Consider the following 27,272-nt stretch of genomic DNA (forward strand, 5'->3'; position numbering starts at 1 on the left):
CCTGCGTGGGCAGGCAAGGAGTTTGGGTTAAGATTCTTCAAGTCCCTCTTCCAGATCTTGGGTTTGGCAGGTTGAGCCGGGTTAAGTTTGACCTTTTCGTTGATGAAGAAGGTGATGATGTGGTGGTCTGACCAATCGCAGGGTTCGATTGCCTCCAGCTGGGTGGAGTCTTCTTTGGCGATGATAAGGTCAAGGATAGAGACTTTTTCATGTGTTGGACGGTTGCATATTTGGGTGAGGTCAAGCGCGTTGAGGAAAGTCTTAAGGCTATTCACCACCGCGTCTTTCTGGTCGTTCCAGTGGAGGTTGAAGTCTCCCAAGTATATTTGATTGATCTGTCGACCGGCGTTGGTGGATATCGTGTCCATGATTTGTTGGGAGAAGGTGAGGTTGTCCCTGGGTGGGTGGTAGACAACATGAAGGGAGCATACAGCTTTGCCCTCGCTAGTAATATCGAGGCAGATGAGTTCGCAGGAGGAGAGGGAGGGGGAGGGACCTTCAGTGATGACGAGGTTGCTCCTGTAGATGCATGCGATTCCCCCGCCCGTCTTGCCATTTCTGTCGAGTCTAATAATGTGATAGTTGGGGGGGACAAGTATGTCCATTATAGGTGTGGAGGCTTCAGTTAGCCACGTTTCAGTCAGAATGGCTAGATCGAGGTCCCTTGATGAGATGAGATCCGCGATGCCGGAGGAGTGTCTCTGGGCCCATCTGCAGTTGAGCAGGATACACTTTAGTCTGGGGGAGAAGAGAGTGGGTGAGTGTTCTAGGGCGAGGGGGACTTTTCTGAGATTACAGGTGACGGAGCTTCTATTGCTCCGTGTGGGGGGCCTGAGGGGATTTGTGATAATCGTGGGTATGGGTAGGTGTGTAGTGGGTGGGGGTTTTGTGGGACCTGGGCCATATGAGCGAAGTAGAGTATGCAGGTCTCGGTCAGGTAGGGGGTGTAGGGTGCGACGGGGGCGGCCGGTGGCCTTGCGGTCGGGGATCGAGGGCCAGCGCGGGGAGTGATGAGTGAAGAGGTTTGAGGGGCGAGTGGTGTACTTGTTGCGCGCCGAAGTTTTCATTAGACTCGCATAATATAAACAGATCCCACAGGGATAACAAGTTGTTTAAGGCCTCTCCATACCCATTGTGCGAGAAATGCAGGAGGGGATTACCGTAGGTGGCTTTTACACCACAGACTCTAGTCCCAGTAAGTTTACATAGATGGGTATTGAAATCCCCTGCCCATATGTGAGTCACGTTTCCCCCTTTGTACAATTTGTCAATCTCCACCGCCAAGGCATCCACTACAGCCCTAGAGTTTCTTCCAAATTCATTGTTATAGAAGCTGACAAGAGTAAGGCATGGCTTTCTATTTACTGAAGTGCCCTGCAGCCGTGGCTTTTTGGTACCCAAGTTAGAAGCACAGTTTCTGGGAGTCTCTCTGAATGTAGTCATCCCAAGTGGGTGATCACTACAGACTTTCCAAATTATCACTGCCTTCTATACATTAACAATTGCTTTCCATGCCTCACCCTGCTTCAGAATTCACAGCAACGGTTTCAAGCCACATCTACAGTGAGGAGAGTACGATTTGCTTCATGCTTCAACACATAGGTGCGGCCACTTCTACTTATGGCATAGACCGGTTGATGTGGTATACAGGCCCAGTTCTAGCGACCCACCCAAACATGACCTTTAGCTCTCACAGTCAGCAGAAGAGGCCATGAAGACTGCTTTTTCACTTTGTTTACATTAATTATCAATCTAGAGTAACATTGTCACCTTTCCAAAACAAATACTGGCTATTTGTTGGAGTTTTAAGAGTGTGCACAGGCATGGACATGATACTAAATAGAACTTTGAAAAAAACTGTATGTATACATTTGTACCATGACTTTTACTACTGTTTTTACTATATTTAATAGTCTGGAATCTTAGCAGCTCTAGAATCCATTTAAAAGTGTTTTCCATTTCTATTTGCTGTTTGAATTAGGTACAGATAAGGTGTAAAAAGTCTTGCTTTAGGTGGTTTTGCTAATCTTTGTACCAGCTGGACATTAAAATACTGGTGGTGTCAGTAAAGAATCGGCCAGGTGGCAACCCTAGTCAGGTGTAATTAAGGAACCTCTAGAACACATTTTAAAGTGCATTGTTTTTATAAATACTATTCTAAGTATGCACTGTAAAGGGGAAAAATGCTGACTTTGGGGGATTTTCTTTATTTTTACACTGGCTGAGACATTAAAATATTCATGTCGGAAGAGAATGGCAATGTGGCAACCGTACCTCATGTTGGAGGCAAGCTGCAGTTAGGTGGTGTGTATGAGGGAGTGGGGACAGGGTGTTACCTGCCAATGATGCAGCAGGTGCAGTGGCACTAGAGCCCAGACCTGTGAGCATCTTTTGCACCTCAATTATCTAATATAAAATGTGTATTTGTAAAATTCACTTCACCCAAGGATATCTTGGCACTGAATAACAGAGGTTTATTGTTACCCAACTCAATGGTACTCATTTTATTCACTTCAGAAGGATGAAAGGCTGAGTGGGCCCGCCGGGACTTGAACCTGTGAACCATGAGGTCGAACACAGGCCTCTATAGTGGACGCATCAGTCCACCAGACCTGGCTGTTTCTGCGTGTGGTCTGTAGGTGTATACGTATTTTAGTCTGTGTATGATTTAGTGTGCGGTCTATCTTCTCCATACAGTGGTGTGTGCCTGTGTGCGTGCACTGGACCTCACATCTGAGTGATATGAGTGATGATGTGCGCCTTGTGGCGTGGGGTGTCATCCGTAGAATGTGTGTCTGTGTGCGTGCAGTGGGCATGCAGATTGAGTGCCAGAGAAGTGCTGGGCACCCTGTGGCATGGGGTGTCCTCCGTACAGTGGTGTGTGCGTGCAGTGGGTGTGCATACTGAGTCACATAGGCAATGCAGTGCACCCTGTGGCATGGGGTGTCATCGGTAGTGTGTGTGTGTGTGTGTGTGGGGGGGGGCTGCAGAGTGAGTGAGACCCTCTCCATCCATACAGTGTGCACATGCCCCCGTGTGTAGCTTTTTATGAATATGTAATACACAGTTGGAGATATATAATATATAATACATGCCGGCACAACTTTAACATCATGTGCATTTCACTACTCAGTGAGAGGGGCTGTCACCCAAAACATCAGCGAAGCCAGAATCAGTCAGCGTGAGTGATGGTGAATGTAACACCGCACTTTGTACAGGAACACACCGCAGAGCAAGAGTAGAGTGAGTGAGTGAACTACAAACACTCTGTCACACTGGCGAGTACCGGCGCACATCACTCACTCTTACTGCCTCTGTCTCTCCCGCAAATGTCCCTATCTTATTGCAACTGGGGTGAACTAAATGGTCTGCACCATACACAAGCATTGGCCACGAAAGTCATCGCGATCACGATCGCTGTGAAAGCGAAAGTGATCATGATGACGCGCTAAAACACGCAAGGGATGCACGCGTTCTAGCAAGCTGGTCGCCGCTTTGGGAGCACTTCCCAAAGCCCCTATTAAATGTCTCTCCGAGCAGCGCATGCGCGCTGACTCAGCAAGACCTACAAACTGTTCCAGCAGACCACAACGCATTCCCACAAGCCTAACTGGTTACCCACATTACCACAAAAGAGAGCATTATTATCTACTTTAGCCTCTGTAACGCCTCTGGGGATCCACTGGGCTCTGTGCACACTATACCTTACTTTGGTATAGCATATACAGAGCCAGCTTCCTACAGCTATCCACCTAAAGTGTCCCTTTCTACACTGCTAGGCTTTCTTTGCCCCAGGAAACCCCCAAAAAGGCTGGTTGACCACCATCACTGTAGAACTGTAGAATTGCAAAGCTCTTCGGAGGTCCAACCACTGGAGTCGCTCCTTGTTTGAGGAGTAAGGATGAATTGCACAATGTTAAAAGCAGTCATAACCTTTGGCAAAAAGGCCACCCTGGTCATCCACACCACTTTATCTGGAAATAAGGTGGTGTAAGGTGACTGCTTTCAAAGCGCTTGTAGTTTGCTCATGCGACGAGCCAAGGTTACCATGACCAGGAATATAGTCTTCTGAGTCATGAGACTTAGTGGACAGTTATGCATTGGTTTGAAGAGAGTACACATAAGGAAAAGGAGGACCAAATTGAGGTCCCCTTATGACATCAAAAAGGGTTAGGGGTAGAAACATGGGTCAAACCTTTTAGAAACCTCACTACAACCAACGATTTAAACAAGAACTGCTGGTGTAGCAAATGCAAAAAGGTTGAAAGGGCCAACAAATATCCTTTAATTGTGCTCACAAGAAGTCCTTGCTGGGCCAGACAAAGACCACAAATGACGAGACATCCAACAGCTTGGCCTGTAAAGGGTCCATATTATTGCTGTCACACCAAGCCACAAACTTATCCTAACGCCAAACAACTTTGTAGAAGGTTGTCTGGCAGCAAGAATGACATCCACAACTTTGTGAGGAAGACAAACCCAGTCAACTGCCGCCGCTTAAACTCCACACATGGAGTTGCAGAGTTCACAGGTTCGGGTGCAGGACAAACTCAGCCAGCAGCACCTGGCGGATCATGAATAGCAGTTACATTCCAAGGTGGAACAGGGCATCTTTTAAAAAAAAAAGGAGAACCCTGACTAGATATTTCAGTCACCGTTGAGAAGTACAGTGTTAAATATTTTATGCTCCAGAGTCAATAAGAAGGCTCTCTCTATTGGAGATGTATTCCAGATAACAAGGAGAATGGGTCTCACCTTTTCACCACTACCTTTTCTGCCCAGAGTTCTGAAGATCTGGAACAACTGGATGGTGGGCCTATGCATTGCTGGTAAGCCAACACTATGACAGAGCTGCATGTGGTGCAAAATTGTTGAGGGTACTGTCCCACAGAAGTAAAAAGGCCTTAGGAACGCCCCATGGCTTGGAATTCTTTCAAAGCTGAATCTGCTTCCTACACAAAGCTGAAAGCCATCAAATAGCTTATCGATTAAAGGGGCCTGCATGCCAACTGAGAAGCCAGTGAATATCACCCAAACATGAAACCAAAAACTGCGCAAATGCGGATTGCCCTGCCTAAGCAGTCAATTGTGTCCTGTCCTTAACACATGAGGTATGGCCCCAACCTGGATGGTTTCAGCCATGTTGGCCCACAATTCCTTAGGTGCTGCCAGCAAGATCTTGCCAATCATGTCCCATAAAGCTTTAAGATATCTCCACAGCAAACACCTGGAATTGATTGACCAAAAGCTAAACCAGCTGAAGAAAACAGTTTCTCAAAAGTTTATTTGTTTTGACTGTGTGGGGTTGTAGGGAATGAATTTGCATTCACTCTGCTGGTGGAAGCTTGAACTACCAAACCTTTGGGTGTAGGGTGCAGTGTGAAGTGATCTGGGTCACCTGATGCAGGCTTGTGACACCTCACAACTTGCCTATTGAATGGTAGGCGGTGTGAGAAAGTGTCCTCTTTCTGCATGATTGCCGCCACTTTTTGTTGAATTGCTGATGTGCTTTGACGGAGTGTGCCCGGGGATCCTGCTAATCAGGTACGGAATATGCTACTTACCAGTATGCATCTGTTCTTGGCATGTAGGGCCGCTAACATTCATATCTTGTGCATAGATCGCCGCCTATTGTTGGGTCCGGATGATTGCACCTTGTTGTCCTGGAAGAGTCTTCGAAGTATCACAAGATAGGTGGCTCCTCCCCTGGACTACAGTGCGCATGGACATCATTTCCATCCTCAGATTGTTTTTCGCCATTGTGGCAGGGATGGAGTCCAATACAATACTTGATGACCATGCTTACAAATAATTCTGACTGCTACAGCTGCGACAGGCACCGGGGAGGATGGGCGGGCGATATGAATGTTAGCGGCCCTACATGCCAAGAACAGATGCATACTGGTAAGTAGCATATTCCGTTCGAGGCATGTGGGCCGCTAAATTCATATCTTGTGCATAGAATAAATAGCAGTTTCTCCCTTAGCGGTGGTTGCCTGAGCCAGCTGCAGCAGCCTGAAAGAGGGACTTTAGAACAGCCTGTCTTACAGCAGCTTGCTGCTTGGAATGTACATCAACACAGTAGTGTTTGGTGAATGTATGTATGTTATTCCATGTGGCTGCTCTACATAAGTCCTCTAATGGAATGTTACCCAGGAAAGCCATGGATGCCCCTAGCTTGCGTGTTGAATGCGCTCTTGGGGGAATTGTTAGTGTGCGTTTAGCCTTCTGATAACAAATCTGAATACACTTAACAATCCATCTGGCTATTCCCGATTTGGAAATGGGTTTGCCCTTGTGCTGTGGTGAAAAAGCAACAAAGAGTTGTTTAGTCTTCCTGAAATCCTTCGTCCTGTCTATATAGTACAGGAGAGCTCGTTTGATATCTAATGTGTGCAGTGATTTTTCTGCCACCGAGTCTGGATTAGGGAAGAAAACTGGCAGTTCAATAGTTTGATTAATGTGGAACTGAGAAACTACCTTGGGCATGAATTTAGGGTCAGTGCGTAGTACCACCCTATTTGCGCGAACCTGTATAAAAGGTTCTTGAATGGTTCGGGCTTGCAGCTCGCTAACCCGTCTCAGCGACGTGATCGCTACTAAGAAGGCAACCTTCCAAGTTAGGAACTGTATCTCACAAGAGTGGAGAGGTTCGAAAGGAGGTCCCATCAGTCTGGTCAAAACTATATTAAGATTCCAGACCGGTGAAGGTGGTCTTCTGGGTGGAATGATTCGTTTGAGTCCTTCCATAAAAGCCTTTATGGCTGGCACTCTGAACAGTGAAAGGTGTTGCCTGTTCTGTAAGTAAGCCGCTATTGCCGCCAAATAAATACGTATAGAACTGTATGCCAGATTGCATCTGAATAAATGTAACAGGTAACAAATAATGTTCTGTGTTGATGCATCTAGCGGGTTTATGTTATGGTTGGAACAGTAAATGACAAAACGTTTCCATTTGGCAGCATAGCAGGCCCTAGTGGTAGGCCTTACCTCCTTAATGATGTCCATACAATCAGGAAGCAGATTCGGATACCCAAATTCTAGGACTTCAGGAGCCATATCGCAAGGTTTAACTGTTGCGGATTTGGGTGCTGAACCTCGCCATGGCTCTGAGTGAGAAGACTGGGTGTAAGACGCAGTCTTTGATGAGGCACCACGGAAAGTTCTAGGAACGTGGTGTACCATGCTTGCCTCGCCCACGTTGGAGCAACCAGGATGAGAATCATCGAGTGCTGTCTGAGTTTCCGGGCCACCAGAGGTATGAGCGGGGCCGGCAGAAAAGGGTACGCAAATCTGCCTGACCAGTTCATCCATATCGCATTGCCTTGAGACCGCGGGTGTGGGAACCTGGCGGCGAAGTTTGGGCATTTTGCTTTCTCGTTTGTGGCGAACAAGTCGATTTCTGGATGTCCCCACTGCTGGAAGTACAGTTGCAGCACCGATGGATGAATCTCCCACTCGTGCACCTGATGGCTGTGCCTGCTGAGCAGATCCGCCATCTGGTTGTCCTGGCCTGGGAGGTGCTCCGCCATGAGGAAAATGTTCCTCTGAATGGCCCACTTCCACATGCTCTGTGTCGAGTGTGACAACTGTGGAGAGTGAGTACCTCCCTGCTTCTGAATGTAATACATGGCCGTCATGTTGTCCGTCCGGATCAACACGACCTTGTTGCACAGATGTATCTTGAAAGCCTTCATTGCCATGAAGATTGCCATCAATTCCAGCAGATTGATGTGCATCTTCTTCTGTTGATCCGGCCATAGTCTCTGCACTGTGTAATGAAGGAGATGCGCCCCCCACCCCAGGAGGGATGCGTCTGTCGTGAGCACTATTTGTTGTACAGGCTCTTGGAACGGTCTTCCCTTGCAAAGGTTGCGTGGATTCCACCAATGCAGAGAGTTGTACGCACGACCGGTCACCAACACGAGGTCTTTCAATTGTCCTTGAGCCTGATTCCACTGTCGTGCAAAACACTCTTGGAGCGGACGCATGTGCAGTCTCGCGTGCGGGACTATGAATATGCAGGAGGCCATCATGCCTATCAACTGCAGAAACACTCGCGCCTGTAGTGAGTGTTGTGGTCTGAATTTGCGAATCAGCAGTTGCATGCTGTCGATTCGCACTGAGTTTGGCTGGGCTGTAGCTGTCGGTGTCCAACGTCGCTCCCAGGTACTGCTGTACTTAAGCGGGTTGAAGATGTGACTTGGGATAGTTCAGAGAAAATCCCAAACTGTGCAGAAGATGTAATGTGCGGGACACGTGGCTGGCGCACTGCTGGGCCAGCTTTGCTTGCACAAGCCAGTCGTCCAGGTAAGAGTATACATGAATGTGTTGTCTCCGAAGGTGTGCCGCCACTGTCGCCAAGCACTTGGTGAACACTCTGGGAGCAGTGGTCACTCCAAAGGGTAGCACCTTGAACTGGTAATGATTGTTCTGTATAGTGAACCTGAGGTATTTCCTGTGTGCCTGATGTATGGGTACATGGAAATATGCATCCTTCAGATCCAGAGTTGCCAGGAAATCCCCCTGACTGAGCAATGGCAGGACCTGCTGCAGAGTCGGCATGTGGAAATGTTCTGAAAGGATGTATAGGTTCAAGGGTCTCAGATCCAGAATGGGTCTGAGAGACCCGTCCTTCTTTGGGACTAAGAAATAGAGAGAGTACACCCCGTTCCGTGCTCCTCTAGAGGCACCAGTTCTATGGCCCCTTTTTGCAGCATGCTGGCCACTTCTTGCTGTAATAAGGTTAAGTGCTCTGCGGACATAGGATGGTGTCTTGGTGGTATGTCGGGTGGAGTGGATGTCAGTTCTAAACAATACCCGTACTGCATAAGTTGCCTTACCTACCTGCCTGTGGTAATGCCTTCCCAGACTGGCAGGAACTGCTGGAGTCGTCCCCCGACCGGTGTTATATGGTCCGGGGGCAGTGACAAGACGTCACTGTTTGGTATTTGCTGAGGACCTGGTGTTATTATTTCCACGTCCTCTGCCTTTGGTGCTGTTACCACGGTATCCACCTCTATTGTTTTTGTTAAAGGTGATCTGTGCACCACCGTTATTGTATTGTGTGTGCTGAGATGTTTGCCCCCTTGACGGCCCTCTACTACCTGAGCGACGAAAAGAACCCCCTCTGAACTGTTGAGACTGCAAGGCCCCCATAGACTTAGCCGTCTCGGTGTCCTTCTTGATCTTTTCAAGAATCGTGTCAACGTCAGGCCCAAACAAGAAATCTGGGTTAACGGGGTGATTGAGCAAACTTGTTTGTATTTCTGGCTTAAACCCTGAAATTCGTAACCATGCCTGCCTCCTTAGCATTACAATAGTGTTAATGGCCCCGGCTGCAGTGTCTGCTGAATCTAGGGCACACTTGATAGAAGCGTTTGATATCCGTTTCCCTTCCTGTTTAAACATTTCCGCCCCCTCTCTATATGCATCAGGCAAGTGTTGCTACAATTGCTCTAGTGTATCATAGTGAGCCCTATCGTATCTAGCCAGTAGAGCTTGTGTATTGGCTATTCTCCAAATATTCGCTGCCTGCGCAGCAACCCGCTTCCCAGAGGCTTCTAATACTTTAGATTCTTTGTCTGGGGGAGGAGCATCACCACTTGTTTGTGAGTTCGCCCTCTTCCGGGCATTGGAGACCACCAAAGAGTCCAATGGCAATTGACCCCTTATATATACGTAGGGTCTACAGGAGCAGGCCTGTATTTCTTTTCAATACGTGGGTTCACCACCCTTGCTCTGGTTGTGTCCTTGAAAATGTCATTGGCGTGCTTAAGGACACCCTTCAGCATCAGCAGCTTCTTCACTGATCTGTCCGACGTAGAGAAGGTATCAAACAGAAAGTCATCCTCAACTGGGTCTGCATGCATGACCACATCATGGTTCAACGCTGCCCTTTCAATTAGAGCGTTAAACGCCGCAGTATCCTCTGCGGGGGCTGTCTTTACTTGGTAACACTGGGTGTCCGCCGTGCCTTGATCGTCGAGCACATCCTGCGAGTCATCCTGATTAGAGTCATCAGGATAGTTGAACTGCTCGTCATTTTGGCCATCCCCCCCCACCATCTTCAGTGCTTGAGGGGGAATGTGTAAAGGCTTGTCCATAAGGCCTTATGGACTCGAAAAGAACTGGAGAGGAAGCAGAGTCTCTTTTCCTTTTAAGTGGAATTTGATAGGATTCCATTGGCTTCTCCGGCAAGATCTTCCGTTTGAAAAGGGTGAGTCTTCCGGTTGCAGAGTCAATGTACAACTTCTTTGAGCTTTCAGAAGAAGGTTGACTGGAACCGACGCCTACAGGAGTGGCGGTCGGCCCCTTAAGTTTTGACATCATTTTCCCAGGGTCGGTGCCCTGTTCCGGCTTAGACGTTTTAGGTCTTGCGGTCGGAGGCAGTCCAAAAACTATAGGTGGAGGCCTCGATGGCTGTTTGACTCTTTTCATGGCCATCGCCAACTTCGAGCCAGTCGTTGCGCTGGGATTCCCAAAATGGCCGCGGCTTGATGCGTCAAGTTCCAACGCGGCCATTTTGTGCTGGTCTTCGAGAACCTTCACCAGCATCAACTTGTATGCATTCGGACTGAGGGGCGGCAGCGACTCAAGTCCGTCTTCAGTGTCCACGCCCCCGGGGGCAGCCTTAGATGACGTTGCTCCGTCTCGTTTGGCCTTTGGCACCTTCTTGGATGTACCGATCTTCGGGTTGGCACCCGTTTGTGACCCCAAAGGGGCAATGACACTCCGAGCCTTCTTAGGATCCGATGGAACGAGGCTTTGTGAAACGAATACTGGTTTGACCAGTTTCGGTTTCGATTTGTCTTTAGTCAGTTTCGTTTTCGAAGGCGTACCCACCGAAGGCTCTGAAATATTCTTAGCCGGGCCAGGTTGCGGGGCTGTAGAATGAGTAAAAAGATCTTGGCTAAGGCCTTCCGGCAATGCTTCGACCGGAGCCTTTGACAAGACAGTGTCACTTTCGACCCCCGAAGCTTCGGTTGGGTCTTGCTCATCGCTGGAGCCGCCCTCTGCGGCTCCAATGGCAATACCGTCATCTCTTACAGCGACGGCTTCATCGTCTTCGATGTTCTCATCGTCTACCTCTTCTCCGTAGTAAGATTCTTGACAGGAGGCCGGATCGGAGAAGTGCTCCGGTTCTTCCTCTTGGACGCCCTCGTCGTCCCCAGCCTCGAAGATATCCTCCACATCCGACGGGGTCCGTGCCGGTAGTCTCGCCTCACGTCGAAGAGCGAGCACCTCCTCCGACCTGAATTTCAAACAGGCCAAGCAACTCTCCTCGTCGTGGTCTGGAGACAGACATCAGTTGTACACAGGGTGCACGTCTGAGAGAGGGTACTTCGCGTTACAGATTGGGCAACGTTTAAACGGGGCCTGGAATTCCATCGTCGATGTCAATCTTCGATCGGGCCTAAAAAGCCAGGAGCACACGTGCTCAAGTATCCGGGAAACCGGATAAGTTAACTCAGAACCGAACGAAGTACAATAACGACGCTTAAAGAGGCCTTCTGGCCTGAAGAAAACAAGTTTTTCCTATAGGTTCCGAACGAGAGTCACGGAACACATCCGAACCCAATGGCGGAAAAAAACAATCTGAGGATGGAAATGATGCCCATGCGCACTGTAGTCCAGGGGAGGAGCCACCTATCTCGTGATACTTCGAAGACTCTTCCAGGACAACAAGGTGCAATCATCCGGACCCAACACTAGGCGGCGATCTATGCACAAGATATGAATTACAGGCCCACATGCCTCAAACCCAGGGCCTATGGTCTTTCCCTAAAACTGCATTGAAGCCTAAACCCAATTGGCATCTCTGGCCACAGGTCAGCCCCTCGTAAATGGTACCACAGGTACCAAGGGCACTGTGACCAGAGAAGACCTCTAAGGGCTGTAGTACTTATTGTGCCACCCTTAGAAGTCCTATACCATTACACTCACACACTGCCTTTGCAGGCTGCGTGTTTTGGTGCTCAACAAAGTGAAGGGTCAAAATGGCACCCACCTCTGTGTGCCATGCCTACAACCCACTGCCCGGACATAGATTAGTCTCCCCTCTAGCTGGGTGCACTATACCAGTGGTGAGGGTACAGATGCACAAGCTCTCTACCCCTACAATGTCTAAGTCCATTCTTAGACATTGTAAGTGCAGTGCTGCCATTATGAGTATATGGTGCTGGGAGTTTGTCATTACGAACTCCACAGCACCATAATGGCTACACTGAAAACCGAGAAGTTTGGTACAACAAATGCTTAACACTGTCCTCTGATACCGCATTACTGCTCGACCACACTACCATAAATAGAGAGTGAGGTGCTATCTAACTTTACCTCTGCCTACCTTTGGAGTTCCATTGGACTCGGTGCACACTATACCTCACTTTGGTATAGTATATACAGAGCCAGCTTCCAACAGGCGGGAACAAGGCTTAGACCAGGTGGCCATTAGGGTGTCTGTTAGGGCTTCATTGAACAATAATAGAGGTTTAGACAATGTCTGTCCAAGTTGCAAAACACTTTTTCTAATTTATTTTTTTTCGAGTTTTATATAGCGCAAACTTGACCCTAACACATCAGGTATCAGAGCGCTTTACATAAACACCCATTTAGTTACAGATGGACACATTCATTTTTGTTAAGCACAGGGAGATTAAGTGACTTACCAAAAATCAAAGGTAGTTGAACGTCCCTGTCGAGACTCTAACCTGATCCCCAGCTTCGAGGACGACTGCTCTAGCCGTAAGGCTACATCCTCTCCCCAAAGCTATAATTTCCATAGTTGTCAGCTGTAAGTCCAATACCTCCGCTGCCCATTGCATCACCACAGCAAAGTAGGCACTTTCTTCTATTGATGGCCCATGGGGGAAAATATAACCCTGTGTCTTATGAAGTGTCCAGTCCACCGGCCTCATGCAAACCCATGTGTAGGATATCACCATGCTGTTGAGGAACTTCATTCCCATCACCTCTACTGTCATTGCGAGAGGATGGTTAACTCTGATCAAAATCAGAACTGAAAAGCTGTTGGAGCTCTGGGCATTAAACTCCATGGCAAAGGCATAGTCCTGTGAGTCAGTTTGAACAGGAGCTGGGTAGCAACAGCTTTAGGATGCGACCTTGCTCAGGGCAGAGATGAATTGAGCTCGAAGTCAGATAGGACTATGCTGAGTCTTGCTTTGGCTCCAGGGCTAGCATCACTGGCAAAGGGAACAGCGTGGATTTTGTTGCCAGATTAGAAGTAGACTCAAAGAACAAGTTACTTACCTTCGGTAACGCTTTTTCTGGTAGATACAGTATCTGCCTGTGGATTCCTCACCTTGTGAATATCCCCTTGCGTCAGCAACATTCGGAAATTCTTTTCGTAGCTTCGCGCCGACGTGGACTTGGACGTCAGAGACACGGCATCGCAAGCGATTCCGTGGACGTCACCGACGCCCATAATAGGCCCACGCCGGCGTGATGACATCAGTTTCGCCCTTTTTTCCGTGCCTTCGAGGCACACGGACGGACCAATGACAGTATATATATACATAGTATACACAGTACACAATAGTCAAGATAACACACACAGTGTGAAGCAAATGTAAGAAAACATCTGAAATAACATTTTCTTTGACCATAAAACAAATACAATACAGTTACTCTGGTATAGAAAAGTGGACAATGGGGAGGCGGTTGGCTCAGTGAGGAATCCACAGGCAGATATTGTATCTCCCAGAAAAAGCGTTACCGAAGGTAAGTAACTTGTTCTTCTGATAGATACATCTGCCTGTGGATTCCTCACCTTGTGAATAGAGTCCCACAGCAGTCCCTTCTCCTGGTGGAGGGTGTCCACACTCCTATACCAGAAAATCCTGGAGGACAGAACGCGCAAAGTGGCCGTCCCTCCTCACCTCGGTATCCAAGCAGTAATGCTTTGCGAAAGTGTGGAGGGAGGACCAAGTCGCAGCCCTACAAATATCCTCTACAGGAACACCTCTAGACAAAGCAGAGGTTGACGACTTAGCTCTTGTAGAATGAGCCCTTATACCCTCTGGAGGCTCATTACCTGCCCAAGAGTAGCAGATCTTTATACAGAGGATGATCCATCTTGAAAGAGTTCTTTTATGAACCGCTCTTCCTTTTTTACAGCCAGCAAACCCAATGAAGAGCGGGTCATCCACTCGACAGTCTTTAGTTCTGTCCAGGTAAAAGCTCACCGCCCTCCTAGGGTCCAGACGGTGTAACCTCTCCTCCTGCTTGGAAGGGTGTGGTGGAGGATAAAAGGTAGGGAGGGTAATGGATTGTCCTAGGTGGAAGGGAGTCACCACCTTAGGGAGAAAAGCAGCCCTGGTCCTAAGAACAATTCGTTCAGCATGAATGGTCAAGAATGGGGGCTTGGAACTAAGAGCTTGAAGCTCACTTACCCTCCTTGCCGAGGTAATTGCAACCAGGAAGACTGTCTTAAAAGTCAAAAGCCTCATAGGACACTTGTGTAAGGGCTCAAAGGGAGCACCCATCAAGTATGTTAAGACAAGATTTAAGTCTCATTGAGGCACAATAAAGGGAGTAGGAGGGAATTTATTAGTGAGACCCTTCAAAAATCTTAAAACTACAGGAGATTTGAAAAGAGACGGCTGGTCTGGCAAACATAGAAATGCCGAGAGATAACCCTTGACTGTGGCAACAGCAAGCCCTTGCTGCGCCAAGGAGAGAGAACAAACTGGAGAATATCAGATAAATGGGCTTTCAAAGAGTCTACAGATTTCTCTCCACACCAGGTGACAAATTTTGACCATCTGTAAGAATAATTGGATTTAGTGGAGTCATGCCTAGCTGATAATATGACATCCACCACATCGTATGTGAGAGAAAAGGAATTCAGGTTGCCCCGTTCAATCTCCAGGCATGAAGGTGTAATGTCTGGAGGTGGGGTGTAGAACCTGCCCCTCCATCTGAGAGAGGAGGTCTGCCCTGAGAGGGAGACGGAGCGGCGGGTGAGAGGAGAGGTGCAGAAGATCTGTGTACCACACCCTTCTTAGCCAATCCGGGGCGACCAATATGACTTGGGCCCGGTGTTGGCGAATCTTCCTCAGAACCTGAGGAATCAAAGGTATGGCAGGAAACGCGTAAAGGAGTGGTCTTCCCCCAACTCAACTGAAACGCGTTCCCCAAGGCTCCTTGCATCGGATACTGGAGACTGCAAAAAGACGGGCAATGAGCATTTTCGTGAGTGGCGAACAGGTCCACCGAGGAGTTCCCCACATCTGAAAGATATCGTGAACTACCTCTGGATGGAGCCTCCACTCGTGGTCGGCCGAGAACTGCAGACAGAGTGTCCGCACGAACGTTCAGAACTCCGGCCAGATGATTTGCCATCAGACAAATCTGATGGTCCTGAAACCAGCCTCCCTGCTGAGACACTGCGACCCAACTCCTCCCTGCTTGTTGATGTACCACATCGCGGTCGTGTTGTCCGTCAGGACTTGGACTGACCGACCGCGAAGGGAAGGGAGGAAGGCCTTGAGCCCAAACGTTTCGCCCGCAATTCCAGAAGGTTGATATGAAGCAACCTTTCCTCTGGAGACCAAAGACCCTTGACCTCCAGGTCCCCCAGATGAGCACCCCACCCTAGAGTGGATGCATCCGTTATTACTGTGGCCACCAGAGGAGGCAGTTGAAAAGGCTTCCCCTGAGACAGGTTGCCTTCCACGCCCCACCAAGTCAGATCCGGTGCAGCTTCTCTGGAGATCCTCACCGACTCCCTGAGATCTCCGTTGTGCTGATACCACTGTCTGCGGAGGCACCACTGGAGTGCCCTCATGTGCCAGCGTGCATGGTTGACCAACAGAATGCATGAAGCCATCAGATCGAGCAGGAGAAGGACCTTCAGGACTGGAACGACCGCTCCATTGTAAAATAAAGGAATCATTTCCTGAATGTCACGAATCCTTTGAGGAGGGAATGCACGACATACAGTTGTGTCCAGTACAGCACCTATGAACAGGATGCGCTGGAAGGGCACCAGGTGAGACTTGGGTACATTTATCGAAAAACCCAACCAGTACAACAACTGGGTTGTCTCTTGCAGATGTTGGAGCACTCTCTGACGACTTTGCTTTGATCAGCCAGTCGTCCAAATAGGGGAATACTGGAATCCCGGACTTTCTGAGATGTGCTTCCACCACCGCCATCACCTTGGTAAAGACTCGAGGCGCAGTAGTAATTCCAAAAGGAAGGACCGCAAACTGATAGTGTTGCGACCCCACCGTAAAACGGAGATACTTCCTGTGCGACTTCAGGATTGGGATGTGAAAATACGCATCCTGCAAGTCAAGCGACACCATCCAGTCTTCTTCCAGAAGCGCTTGAAGAACCTGCGCAAGGGTGAGCATCTTGAATTTCTCTTGTTTCAGATAGAGGTTCAAGATCCTGAGATCCAGGATTGGGCGAAGTCTGCCATCCTTCTTGGGAATCAGGAAATACCGGGAGTAGCATCCCTGACCCCTTTCCTGCTCTGAAACCACCTCTATCGCACCCTTTCTTAATACCGTCTGCACTTCCTCCAGTAGAAGCAACAGATGTTCCTCCGTGCAGAAACCTTGGCAAGGAGGGTATTTGGGAGGGAATTCCCGAAAGGGAAGGGCATACCCATTTTCTACGAGATTGAGAACCCAAAGATCTGATGTAACCGATTCCCAATCCCGTAGAAAATGGGTAAGCCGACCCCCCACCGGACCCGCATGATCCTGAATGGCGGATCTAGGGCTGCTTTTCTGCGGCTGGGGGTTGGAGGAGGCGGAGGAGGAAGAGGCCTGACGTCCACGAGGACGAGCTCTTTGCGTTTTCCTGTAAGATCTGTACAAGGTATTCTGCTGCTGCTGCTGTTGTTGCTGCTGCTGCTGACCTTGTCGATAATTGCGAAAGGAAGAGCGTCCAAAACCTCTGAACCGAAGACCCTCTGATCTGGAGACCTAAAGATTTGACAGTAGTTCTACTGTCCTTAAACCTCTCTAAGGCAGTATCGGCCTTTTTGCCAAAGAGACCAACACCATCAAATGGCAGATCCAACAAAGCTGCTTGAACATCTGCAGAAAATTCTGATGATATTAGCCAAGCCGACCTTCCTGTGGCAACCGCAGTGCCCATGATGCGAGCCACAGAATCAGCAGTGTCCAATCCGCTTTGTATTACTTAGCGTGCCGCCGCTTGAGCGTCAGACAACACTTCCTCAAAATCACTCCTACTTCCATCAGGAATCTTAGGAGCCAAAGAACCCATTGAATCCATAAGTGTGTGCACATATCTCCCCATGAGACAAGTGGCATTAGTGGACTTCAATGCCATACTTGCCGAGGAGAAAGTCTTTTTGGCCACCTGATCCTGTTTCTTGGCCTCCTTATCCCCAGGCACTTGGGGAAACGCACTCAAAGACTTCTTTGAACATGCTGCCTGAATGACCAGGCTCTCAGGAGAAGGATGAGATGTTAAAAAGGCAAGGTCTTCTGGTGCAACCCTGTATCGTCTTGCCACACTTTTGGAAACAGCCGGAGCAGTTGGAGGCTTTTTCCACACCTCCATAATAGGCTCTGTTAAAGCCTCATTAAACGGAAGCAACGGTTCCACCACCGAACTAGGCGAGAGTAGGACCTCAGTAAGAAGATTAGACTTAGATTCAACTGTTGGCAAAGTCAAATTAAGAAGTCCCGCAGCCTTCCTCATTACTACATGATAAGGCTGGACGTCCTTTGAAGGTGCATCAGAACCTGATGGTAACTCCCATTCCGGGGAAAAATCCAGGCCACTAGCATCTGCCAGGTCTTCAAAGCAGTCTTCTTCTAGTTCACCTTCCTCCACATCAGGATGAGAGTAAACATATCTCTGCTCCTCCAAAAGGCGTTGTGCCTCCCTCCTGGACCTCTCCTTAACACGCCTCTCCACTGGATCCACCATCGACTCCAACGGAGCCGGAACCGACGTCAGTATCGAATACGATGGACCAGTAGGTTGTACTCGAGCTCTACTTGGAACGGGCGACGCCGGGACCGGCGTCGACGACTTCGGCGGAGCCGTGTAATGCCATGGCGGCGTCGAGCCGGCATAAACGGCATGAATGGAGCCGGGGCAAAGGAGTGTGGCACCCCCTAATTGTAGGCCAGTGGACCCATGGGACCCGAAGGTGCTCCAGAGGGGTACCAAGCCCTCGTAAAGACGCCATACATTGCGTTCAAAAACGCTGACGCGTCTTGGCCTGGGGCAGGAAAAGGTGGCTGAACACCCTCAGGCTGGACTTGAGGTGGGAACGAACCCAGCTCCTCCAGGCACAGATTCCCCTTCCACCTGAACTACTTCATCCTTTCGGGCCGCGGACGGCGCCAGAGACGGTTCGGAAGCCGGACCCGGCGACTGCACCTGCGACTACGAAGGCGAAACCTCACCTTCCCGATTCGAAGCTTCCTGCGGTGCGATCACCTCCGATCGAACCTTCTTTGGCGACTTCGATCTCGAGTCTGACTCCTTTCCCTAGTGACGTCGGGACTCATGTCTCCTCTTCTTATGCTTCCTTCTTGATTTTGAAGCATGTACCGTTGAGGACTTCGAGGTCGACTCCTCTCGAGATCTAGATCTTGACTTCGACCTCGACCTTCTCGAATGAGATCGTGAAGACTTCCTACCTTTGTCAGCCTTCAACTTCGCCACCAGGAGCTTGATTTCTCTTTCCCACAGGGCCTTCGGGTTCATCTTTCGACAAGATGAACACCCATCCACATCATGATCAGAGCTTAAGCACCATAAGCAGTCCTCGAGCGGGTCCGTGATGGACATCATCTTCCACATTCCTTGCAGGGCTTGAAGCCAGTCTTCTTCGTCGACATCGTCACGAAACAAAGAAGCAGAAAAACGAAGGAAATAGCAACAAAGTCACTAGAAAGCTACTGAGATTCCCCGAAACCGTTAGCGTTGACGACGCGGAAAAATGGGAATTGATGTCATCACGCCGGCGTGGGCCTATTATGGGCGTCGGTGACGTCAGCGGAGTCGCGTGCGATGCCGTGTCTCTATGACGTCCAAGTCCAAGTGGACGCAAAGCTACGAAAAGAATTTCCGAATGTTGCTGACGCAAGGGGATATTCACAAGGTGAGGAATCTACTGGCAGATGTATCTATCAGAAAGTCAGAGCAGAACCAGAGACGGTTTAGGAGGCACAGATGGAGCAGAGGGTGAACCTGCCACGTGTAACACAACTGGAGACCTCAGCGGAAACTTTGGGCCTGAAGGCTCACTAGAAGTAGCCAGAGCAGTGCCCATGATTTGATCAAACATTGCCTCTCCAAAGGCCTCAATTCATTAGGACGTCACTGATGACCCAGCAACTTGGGGCGCATTAGGATCAGTTCTCGATTTGGCACTTTGGCCTGAGACCAGGAGCGGGAACGCAAGGCACCCTGATGTTGTTGCAACATTTCAGCTAAGGCTGGACCGTTTCCACTGGATCAGGGTCGGGTGATTTGCATATAGCTGGGTCCAAACTAAGGTGGTATGGTTTGCAAAATAACACTGGACTGGAATGCGGCCGTGAGTAATTACCATTGGGTGAGATAAAGTCAAACATTTCATCCCTCTGTTTTTTGTATAATTTAGTGCGTCGCCCTAAGTTGAACAGGTATTCTCAGGTGTGGATCACGTGCACACAGTCACTGGAACCAAGCTATATCTGGCAGGTTGCTTGTGTTCTGGTTTAGTGTGGACTTGGTTTGGCAGTTCAGGCTGCACTGCCTCCACTAGAGCAGGGTAGACTCTGGTATGCATATACCTGGGTCCAAAGAGAGGTGGCCTGGTGTGCAAAATAACAGACTGGGATGTGGGTACAAGTAATTACCAGTGGCTGAGATTAATTGAAGCACTCCATCCATCATCTTTTTGTATGCTTTTGAATTCATACAAAGCGATACCAAAGTGGACGGAGCGTTTGAACAAATCAAACACTCACCCCCAGTCAACTGATCTGGGTTTAATCCATCACCATTCTTTAGCTCACTCCACCACCCCAGTTCAGACATGGCCATATGCAAATCAGTCTGACCCTGTGCCTCATGGGAACAGTCCAGCCCGAACTGCCAAGCCAATGTCTTCCGTTTTAGCATATTTGCATCGCAATTGGAGTGCATATTCCACCTTATCACTACAAGTAGCTGGTGTAAACATACCTTGCAGCATACATGACTTAAGTTACAAGCCACTGGCATTGGCATAACCAATTTAAACATATTTTTAAGGAGAAGATGCTGTGAAAGGGAACAGCAGTGTTGTAACACACAAAGTCTTAATCCCCGCAAACAAAATGGAAACTTACTGTTCCTGTAGGATGCCATTTCTTATATTACTTACAACAGGAAAAGCAACAGAAGTCAAAAATCTTCACATATTCATATTTACAATAAATATAAAGAGTTTTAAAGAAAATAATTTCAAAATGATCACAAAAAGCATATGCATACCTTTGCAAGTCTTTCTTCAGCAACCTCTTTGTCAACCCCATTCCTAACATCCTGAGCACCTGAGGAAGTTTGGTCACTGAAATAGTTACAGACAAAAATGTCAACCAATTTAATGATATCTAAATATATACACTACATCAAAGATTCTAAATCATCAGCATAATCCTGGGTGAAATCAATAAAGATATAATTAAGAAGAAATAAAGGATAGCAAAGAGTACCCACTTGTACCGCAGTCCAAAACAATTATACGTGGACCTTCACTAACAACTGTGTAGAGTATATGCAGATTCTCTGCATGAGAGAAATGGCATGGAGAAAAAGGGTACTTGAATCCACACAAACCTAAGCTAATCATCTTGGAGCAGTATCTATTAACTTTCCAATGCGTTAATCATAACATGCTATACATTCAAATCCATGGCTACCCATCCACCTCACACATAATATGGTTCTCTGTACTCCCAACTTATTACAATGATGCAAGCACCACTTGGCTGTCTTTTATATAGTACATTGAAAATCAAATAGTTTATTAAACTTAAGTGTGTTTTTCCTTACAGCTCTAATGAGAGATTAAATGACTTACACATGGGTGAAGGATGTTAAAGGATATATCTAATATGAGAAAGACAAACAGAACAAGTAGTGTTCTAATGGAAAGGTACAGGGATCAGGTTATAACTTAAGTCAGGTTATAACTTAAGTCTTGTAATGCAGGTGTTCATAAGTAACTCAAGGAATATTTTATAGAAAATAATTGTGACATATTTTAACTTTACAGAAACATACAGTCACTGGATGTTGTCATCAGTGATGTCACTAACCATGTCATGAATGATGTAATATGTGACATCATCAGCAGTGGATTGCGGGTGCGCGATATATAGTTAGCGCTTATAACTATATATGGAATTTCAATGGTTTTATGCGAGTAAAATAAGGTTTTGTAAATGCAAATCCCTAACTATATATGGCCTAAAACCAATGGGTTTTTCATTGAATTTTCAAGGTTTTGTAAATGCAAATTCCTAACTATATATCCACTATAACCTATGGTTTTTTCTGTGAATTTCATTGGTTTTTTAATAGCAAATATGAAAAGCTTTAAAATGTCAAGTACGTGATAGATAAAAACATTTTCGTATTTATGCACGCTGATGTGCTTTGAACGCTGCCCCCCCCACCCCACCCCCCTCCCCTCTTTTCTCTTAGTAGTACTCTCTCTTTGCAGATAGTGAACGGTAGTTAACGCAAGCCTTTGGCCCCGTTGTAATCCGTCGTGCCTGCTTGTCTCTCCATTTGATTGATTGTTATCCAAGCATTTACTGTTTTAGAATTGGTTCTCTTTGGATCATTCTCTATTTACAAACAAGCACAAAGTCGCAATACTCTGTTTAGTCTTTGCAGATAGTGAAAAATCGTGTAAAAAAATAAAAGTAATCGAGCAAAATCAGTAGGCCACTAATTGGATCTCTTTTTGACCTCGCTAAAATAGAAATATTAGGAACAACCCTTCATGAGAAATACGAAAATAGTGAGATGAACTGAGCTCCACACCATGAGGGCTGCAAGACAGCTCGACTCCGTCACCCACCCCGCCCAAAATAACGACAAACCCTATGCAAATATTAAAAATATAGACAACACACCAGCAAAGAAACAGGGTAAAACATTTTATTAACTAACTATTTACATAACTATTTTATACTTTTTATTGCCCGATCCGGCTACCTCAATCGATCGAGCATGAAACTCATGCACTCTGATAGCAAGCGTTGCTACTGATGCTATGCAGACCAAAACTGGTTTTCAGTTTGTACATTTTTCTAGATTTTTCAATCCAAGGTTGGTTGACTTTGTAGAACGATGGCTTCAGATTTTCAACATACGGTGTGGTGGCGCGGACTGGGAGGGGGCGCTTCGCTCCTGCCCCCTCCCCAAGTAAGTTTTTCATACGTGAAAGTACGTTAATGGTTTTGGTCCCTGAGTTGCTTCAATGTCACTGCCATTCTCAAATGGCATAAGTTCTGGATGTTGGGTGCCATAGTTAAGAGTTCTGAGCAGTGCTTGTAACACTGTCTGAAGCTTATTTCCACCTACTGCAGCTTCACTATTCTCAAAGTAAGTGAGTGTCGTTTGTGGACCTGACTGCATTAGAAAACAATGTGATATGTTACCTTCCTAAACAGCTTGACGGAGGCCCCTGAGGGGCGGTGTGATGGCCATGGACTCGGAGAAGACGCTTGGCTCCGACACCCTCCCCAAGTCTTATAGCACTGGTGTAGCCTGAGATCGCCCCCGACATAAGCGGCCGGCTCCCGGGGTCCGGCGGAACTTTTTGCCTTTTGATGACTCTTCAATTCTGGACCTTGTCCCACAATCCGTTTGACCTGAAGACACGCTGTAGTGGGGCGCCCCTTTACCGTTTCAGTTGCCATTCCGCCCGCTTTTGCTACACTGTGCCTCTTCCGCCATTCTGCTGTTTACCGCCCGCTCTTGCGACTACAGCGTCTCGCTCATCATGTAGTTGAGTTGCTCCCGCTCTTGCGGTGCAGCGATAGGCGGCTGCCACAGGACTCTCAAAATGGCGGCCGGCTCTTCGGTTTTGGGCCTGGTCCACTAAAATGGCCCTGGGACACCTTTGAACTCGGACGCTTCCCTGATAGGGCTTGGGTCCCATTCTCGAAAGCGTCCCCTCAGCCGTGAAGATTCTACAAAAGTCTTGGGGGCCTCCGACTCCCGCAGGCTTCTGGTGGGGAGCGGCTGCCATGATTGCTCGTGGAATGGCCACGACGGAGCTACGAGATGGTAGTGCTCTCATGCTGACGCCAGCTTTAGTCTGAAACATCCAGAAACACTGTAGACTACCAATTCGATCACTTCCGGTAGCGCCCCAACATGACCCGGAAGAGAAGAACTTGCCCTCCCCTCTTTGACTGATGGTTCTTGTTGACTGTCCCCTCTGTTGTCATTTAACAGAACTTTTTGGACTGCTGAAAGGGGTTGTGTTCCGAACGCCGGTTGGTGGAGACATTTTGACTATATTCTTGACCTACGTTGTCGCGTAATGCGTTATATGACACGCCGCGTTAGCGCACCCGGAAGTGATCCGAGGCGCGGCGCGCAGCGCGTAACGTAAGCATAACAGGTCATGTGACTTGTTAATAAAACTTTTCATTGGTTCATTTTGCTTTTGTTATTTTAATGATGAAAAGCTTGGTCATATGACCTAAAAATTACGCTTTTTATTGTTTTCGAACATTATTTTTTTAAAAACATATATGTTATAATATTCCAGGCTAATGTACTTTCCCGGAAAATTTACAACTGTCCTGCAAGTAAAATATATTCCTTTTTCGAGAAAAAGGGCGTTTCTTCGTTCCATGACGGAGCCGTTGAGTAAAAGAGACTCGGCCTGCTGTCTTAGTCGCCGATACGCCTGATTATCAGATTCTTATCGATCACTTTATGTTGCAGAAATGAAAAACACAACTGCCCTTGACCATTTATCTTTACTGCGTTCCTACATATTATACCTTTTATCCGTCATGTAATTGGACTGCTTTATTTCACTTGCCTTTTACTGATTCGAAAACAGTGACTAAAAGTAAAAACTTTACCAATGTAAATACTACTACCGTGTTTTGTTTTAAAAACCTTTATTGTGAAAATGTCAGTATACAAATACGGGCCTATAACCACGTGGGCCGGCCACGGAGCAAACTGAAATCGTATATGATGAGGAGACATTTACACTGTAGAGGAACGTAACGGGCGGGCCATTAGGTTGCAAGAACTAAGGTGTCTAACAGTTGCGGAATCGGTGGACGTACATTTTGTAATTAAAATACGACAGGGCCACTTACAATAACATTTTCTAGATATACATTTGCGGGCAAGGAGTTACTAGTCCCATTTATACCGGCGCCATTTTGGGCGAGGCCGGGCAGGTCCAAGATATAGTCAAAATGTCTCCACCAACCATCGGCCAGACCAGAACCCCTTTCGGCCCTTTATGCTACAAGATGGTGTCTTCCATTCAGAAAATATTGTTGGCAGCATTTTGAAAGGAAACAGAAACAGCCGTTCTCCTAGTGAGTTTCACATTGTTACATTTAGGAAGAATGTTGAAGAGTAGTATGTGGAAAATCTGAAGCCATTTTTCTACAAACTCTCAATCAGACTTGGATAGAAAAAAAAATCCTGAAGAATGTACAAACTGAAAACCAATTTTTGTCTGTATAGCATCAACAGCAACGCTTGAGTCAGCTTTGTGTCAAGCCGCCATTTTCATTCAATCAATAGCGTCCCCCTGCACACATTCAGGGACCTGGTCGTGTCTTCAGATGAAACGGATTGTAGGAAAAGAAGCAGAAAGGAAAAGGAAAAAAGTTCCGCCGGACCTCGGGAGCCGGCCGCCTATGTCATGTGCGACCTTTGGCCACACCAGGGCAATAGTGAAGCTGCAGCAGGTGCAAATAAGCTTCAGACGGTCTTACAAGCACTGCTCAGAAATCTCAACTGAGGCACTCAACATCCAGGACTTGCCATTCGGATCTTGGCGCCTTGTGCTGGTTCCGACCTATTCACACATCGGTCCACTACTGACATCACCTCATAAGCCAACGGGGCACCCCACGCCGACTTTCGGCGCAGCATTGTAGGATGGCCACACCAGTGCGGCAACTTGCTGGACACAACCTCGGTGCCATCCGGATCTCGGCGCGTTCGACTCACTGTACCGCAAGAGTGACCGCAACTCAGCTGGACACGCCGTCTTTCGGCGCAGCATTGTAGGATGGCCACACCAGTGCGGCAATTTGCTGGACACCACCTCGGTGCCATCCGGATCTCGGCGCGTTCGAGTCACTGTACCGCAAGAGTGACCGCAACTCAGCTGGACACGCCGTCTTTCGGCGCAGCATTGTAGGATGGCCACACCAGTGCGGCAATTTGCTGGACACCACCTCGGTGCCATCCGGATCTCGGCGCGTTCGAGTCACTGTACCGCAAGAGTGACCGCAACTCAGCTGGACACGCCGTCTTTCGGCGCAGCATTGTAGGATAGCCACACCAGTGCAGCAACTTGCTGGACACTAACTCGGTGCCATCCGGATCTCGGCGCGTTGTGCTGCCTTCGGCCTATTCGCACATCGGTCCGCTACTGACGCCGCCTCACGTGCCAACTGATTTTCTACGCTTTTTGTAGCCCTATGCCGCATAACAGGTCATGTGACTTGTTTATAAAACTTTTCATTGGATCATTTTACTTTTGGTTTCCTAAAGATGGAAGGCTTGGTCATATGACCTAAAAATAACACTTTTCATTGGTTTAGAACATTTTTTTTCCCCAAACGATGAAAGCCCCACCTTGTTTCTGGATCATTCAGACTGAAGCTGGCGTCAGCATGAGAGCACCACCATCTCGTGGCTCCGTCGTGGTCATTCCGCGAGCAATCATGGCAGCCGCTCCCCACCGGAAGCCTGCGGGAGTCGGGGGCCCCCAAGACTTTTGTAGAATCTTCACGGCTGAGGGGACGCTTTTCGAGAATGGATCCCAAGCCCTAGCAGGCAAGCGTCCGAGTTCCAAGGTGTCCCAGGGCCATTTCAGTGGACCAGGCCCAAAACCGAAGAGCCGTCCGCCATTTTAAGAGTCATGTGGCAGGCGCCTATCGCTGCACTGGAAGAGTGGGAGCAACTCAACAACATGGTGAGCGAGACGCTGTAGCCGCAAGAGCGGGCGCAACTCAGCTGGATGGCCGCCACCTGGGGAGGCCCGTTCACGCCGCCTCCCCCACGCCCCCCCCTCCCCCCCGGGCCGCCGCACGCAAATTTTCGGAGCAGCATTGTAGGATACCAAAACCAGTGCGGCAGTTTACTGGACATTACCTGGGTGCCATCAACATCTCAGCGCGTTCTGCTGCCTTGGGACTATTCGCACAACAGACCGCTACTGACGAGGCCTCCACCCGCCCCACCCGGGACGCCCCACGCCAATTTTCGGAGCAGCATTGTAGGATCCCAAAACCAGTGCGGCACCCAGGCGACATCACCTGGGTGCCGTCCAGAACTCTGCACGTTGTGCTGCCTTGGGACTATTCGCACAAAAGACAGCTTCTGACCATTGTTGCTTTTTTGGGTGAAAAATGTTTAAATGTTTTTACAGTTTTTGTTCCGTTCATTATAGTTAAATGTTAATAAAGTTTTAAAATCTAACTTTGTTGGAGTGCTATATATGTTTAAAAAATCGGGTGAATGGGGCCTTGAATCGGGTTATTGTCATGTGTGGGCTTTGCAAGTGTACTGCTACAAGATCGGACATTTCAAACTCAAATGCACGTTCTTTTTCTTACCTTTCCGAAGCATGGAGCGCAATAGCAGGCAGAGAAAGGGTGATGCACGTGTTGAACACTGCCTGGCCTGGCAAGTTGCTGGCAGTGCCCCCCCCGCCCGCTCCTGAAAGAGGGCACACACACACCGCCGCCCCGAGTACTTCACATATCTTTAAAAGACCATGCGCTTGTTCATGAGGCTTAAATGGTTTATCACCCCTTCTAGAACCCCTGCATCGACCCTCTGACGTTTCCTGGAAGAATTAGCACGTAACACAATACCAAGCCCTGTCAGCTGAAACCCCCGAGAAATCATGGGGCATATTATCAAGGGGGTTTATTTCCGCTTTTTGGGCTTTAAAAGCCAAAAAAAAAAGAGATAAAATTATCTCCCTATTACCAAGCTGTCGCTAACACCAGTTAGTGACAGCTAAAAGGTGATAGCGACCATCT

The 27,272-nt window shown here is 48.1% G+C and overlaps 1 protein-coding gene across 1 annotated transcript in view; it reads right to left on the reverse strand.

The window, feature by feature from the left end:
• KIF15 (kinesin family member 15) overlaps positions 1–27,272 on the reverse strand; it is a 927,627-nt gene that overhangs the window by 176,096 nt on the left and 724,259 nt on the right. Inside the window, exon 31 of the mRNA XM_086941724.1 lies at positions 20,485–20,560. Coding sequence (XP_086797850.1) covers positions 20,485–20,560 — 76 coding nt within the window. The remainder of the gene's footprint in view (positions 1–20,484; positions 20,561–27,272) is intronic.

The sequence above is a fragment of the Lissotriton vulgaris genome, chromosome 10 (genome assembly GCF_964263255.1).
Source record: "Lissotriton vulgaris chromosome 10, aLisVul1.2, whole genome shotgun sequence".
Taxonomy (NCBI): Eukaryota; Metazoa; Chordata; class Amphibia; order Caudata; family Salamandridae; genus Lissotriton; species Lissotriton vulgaris.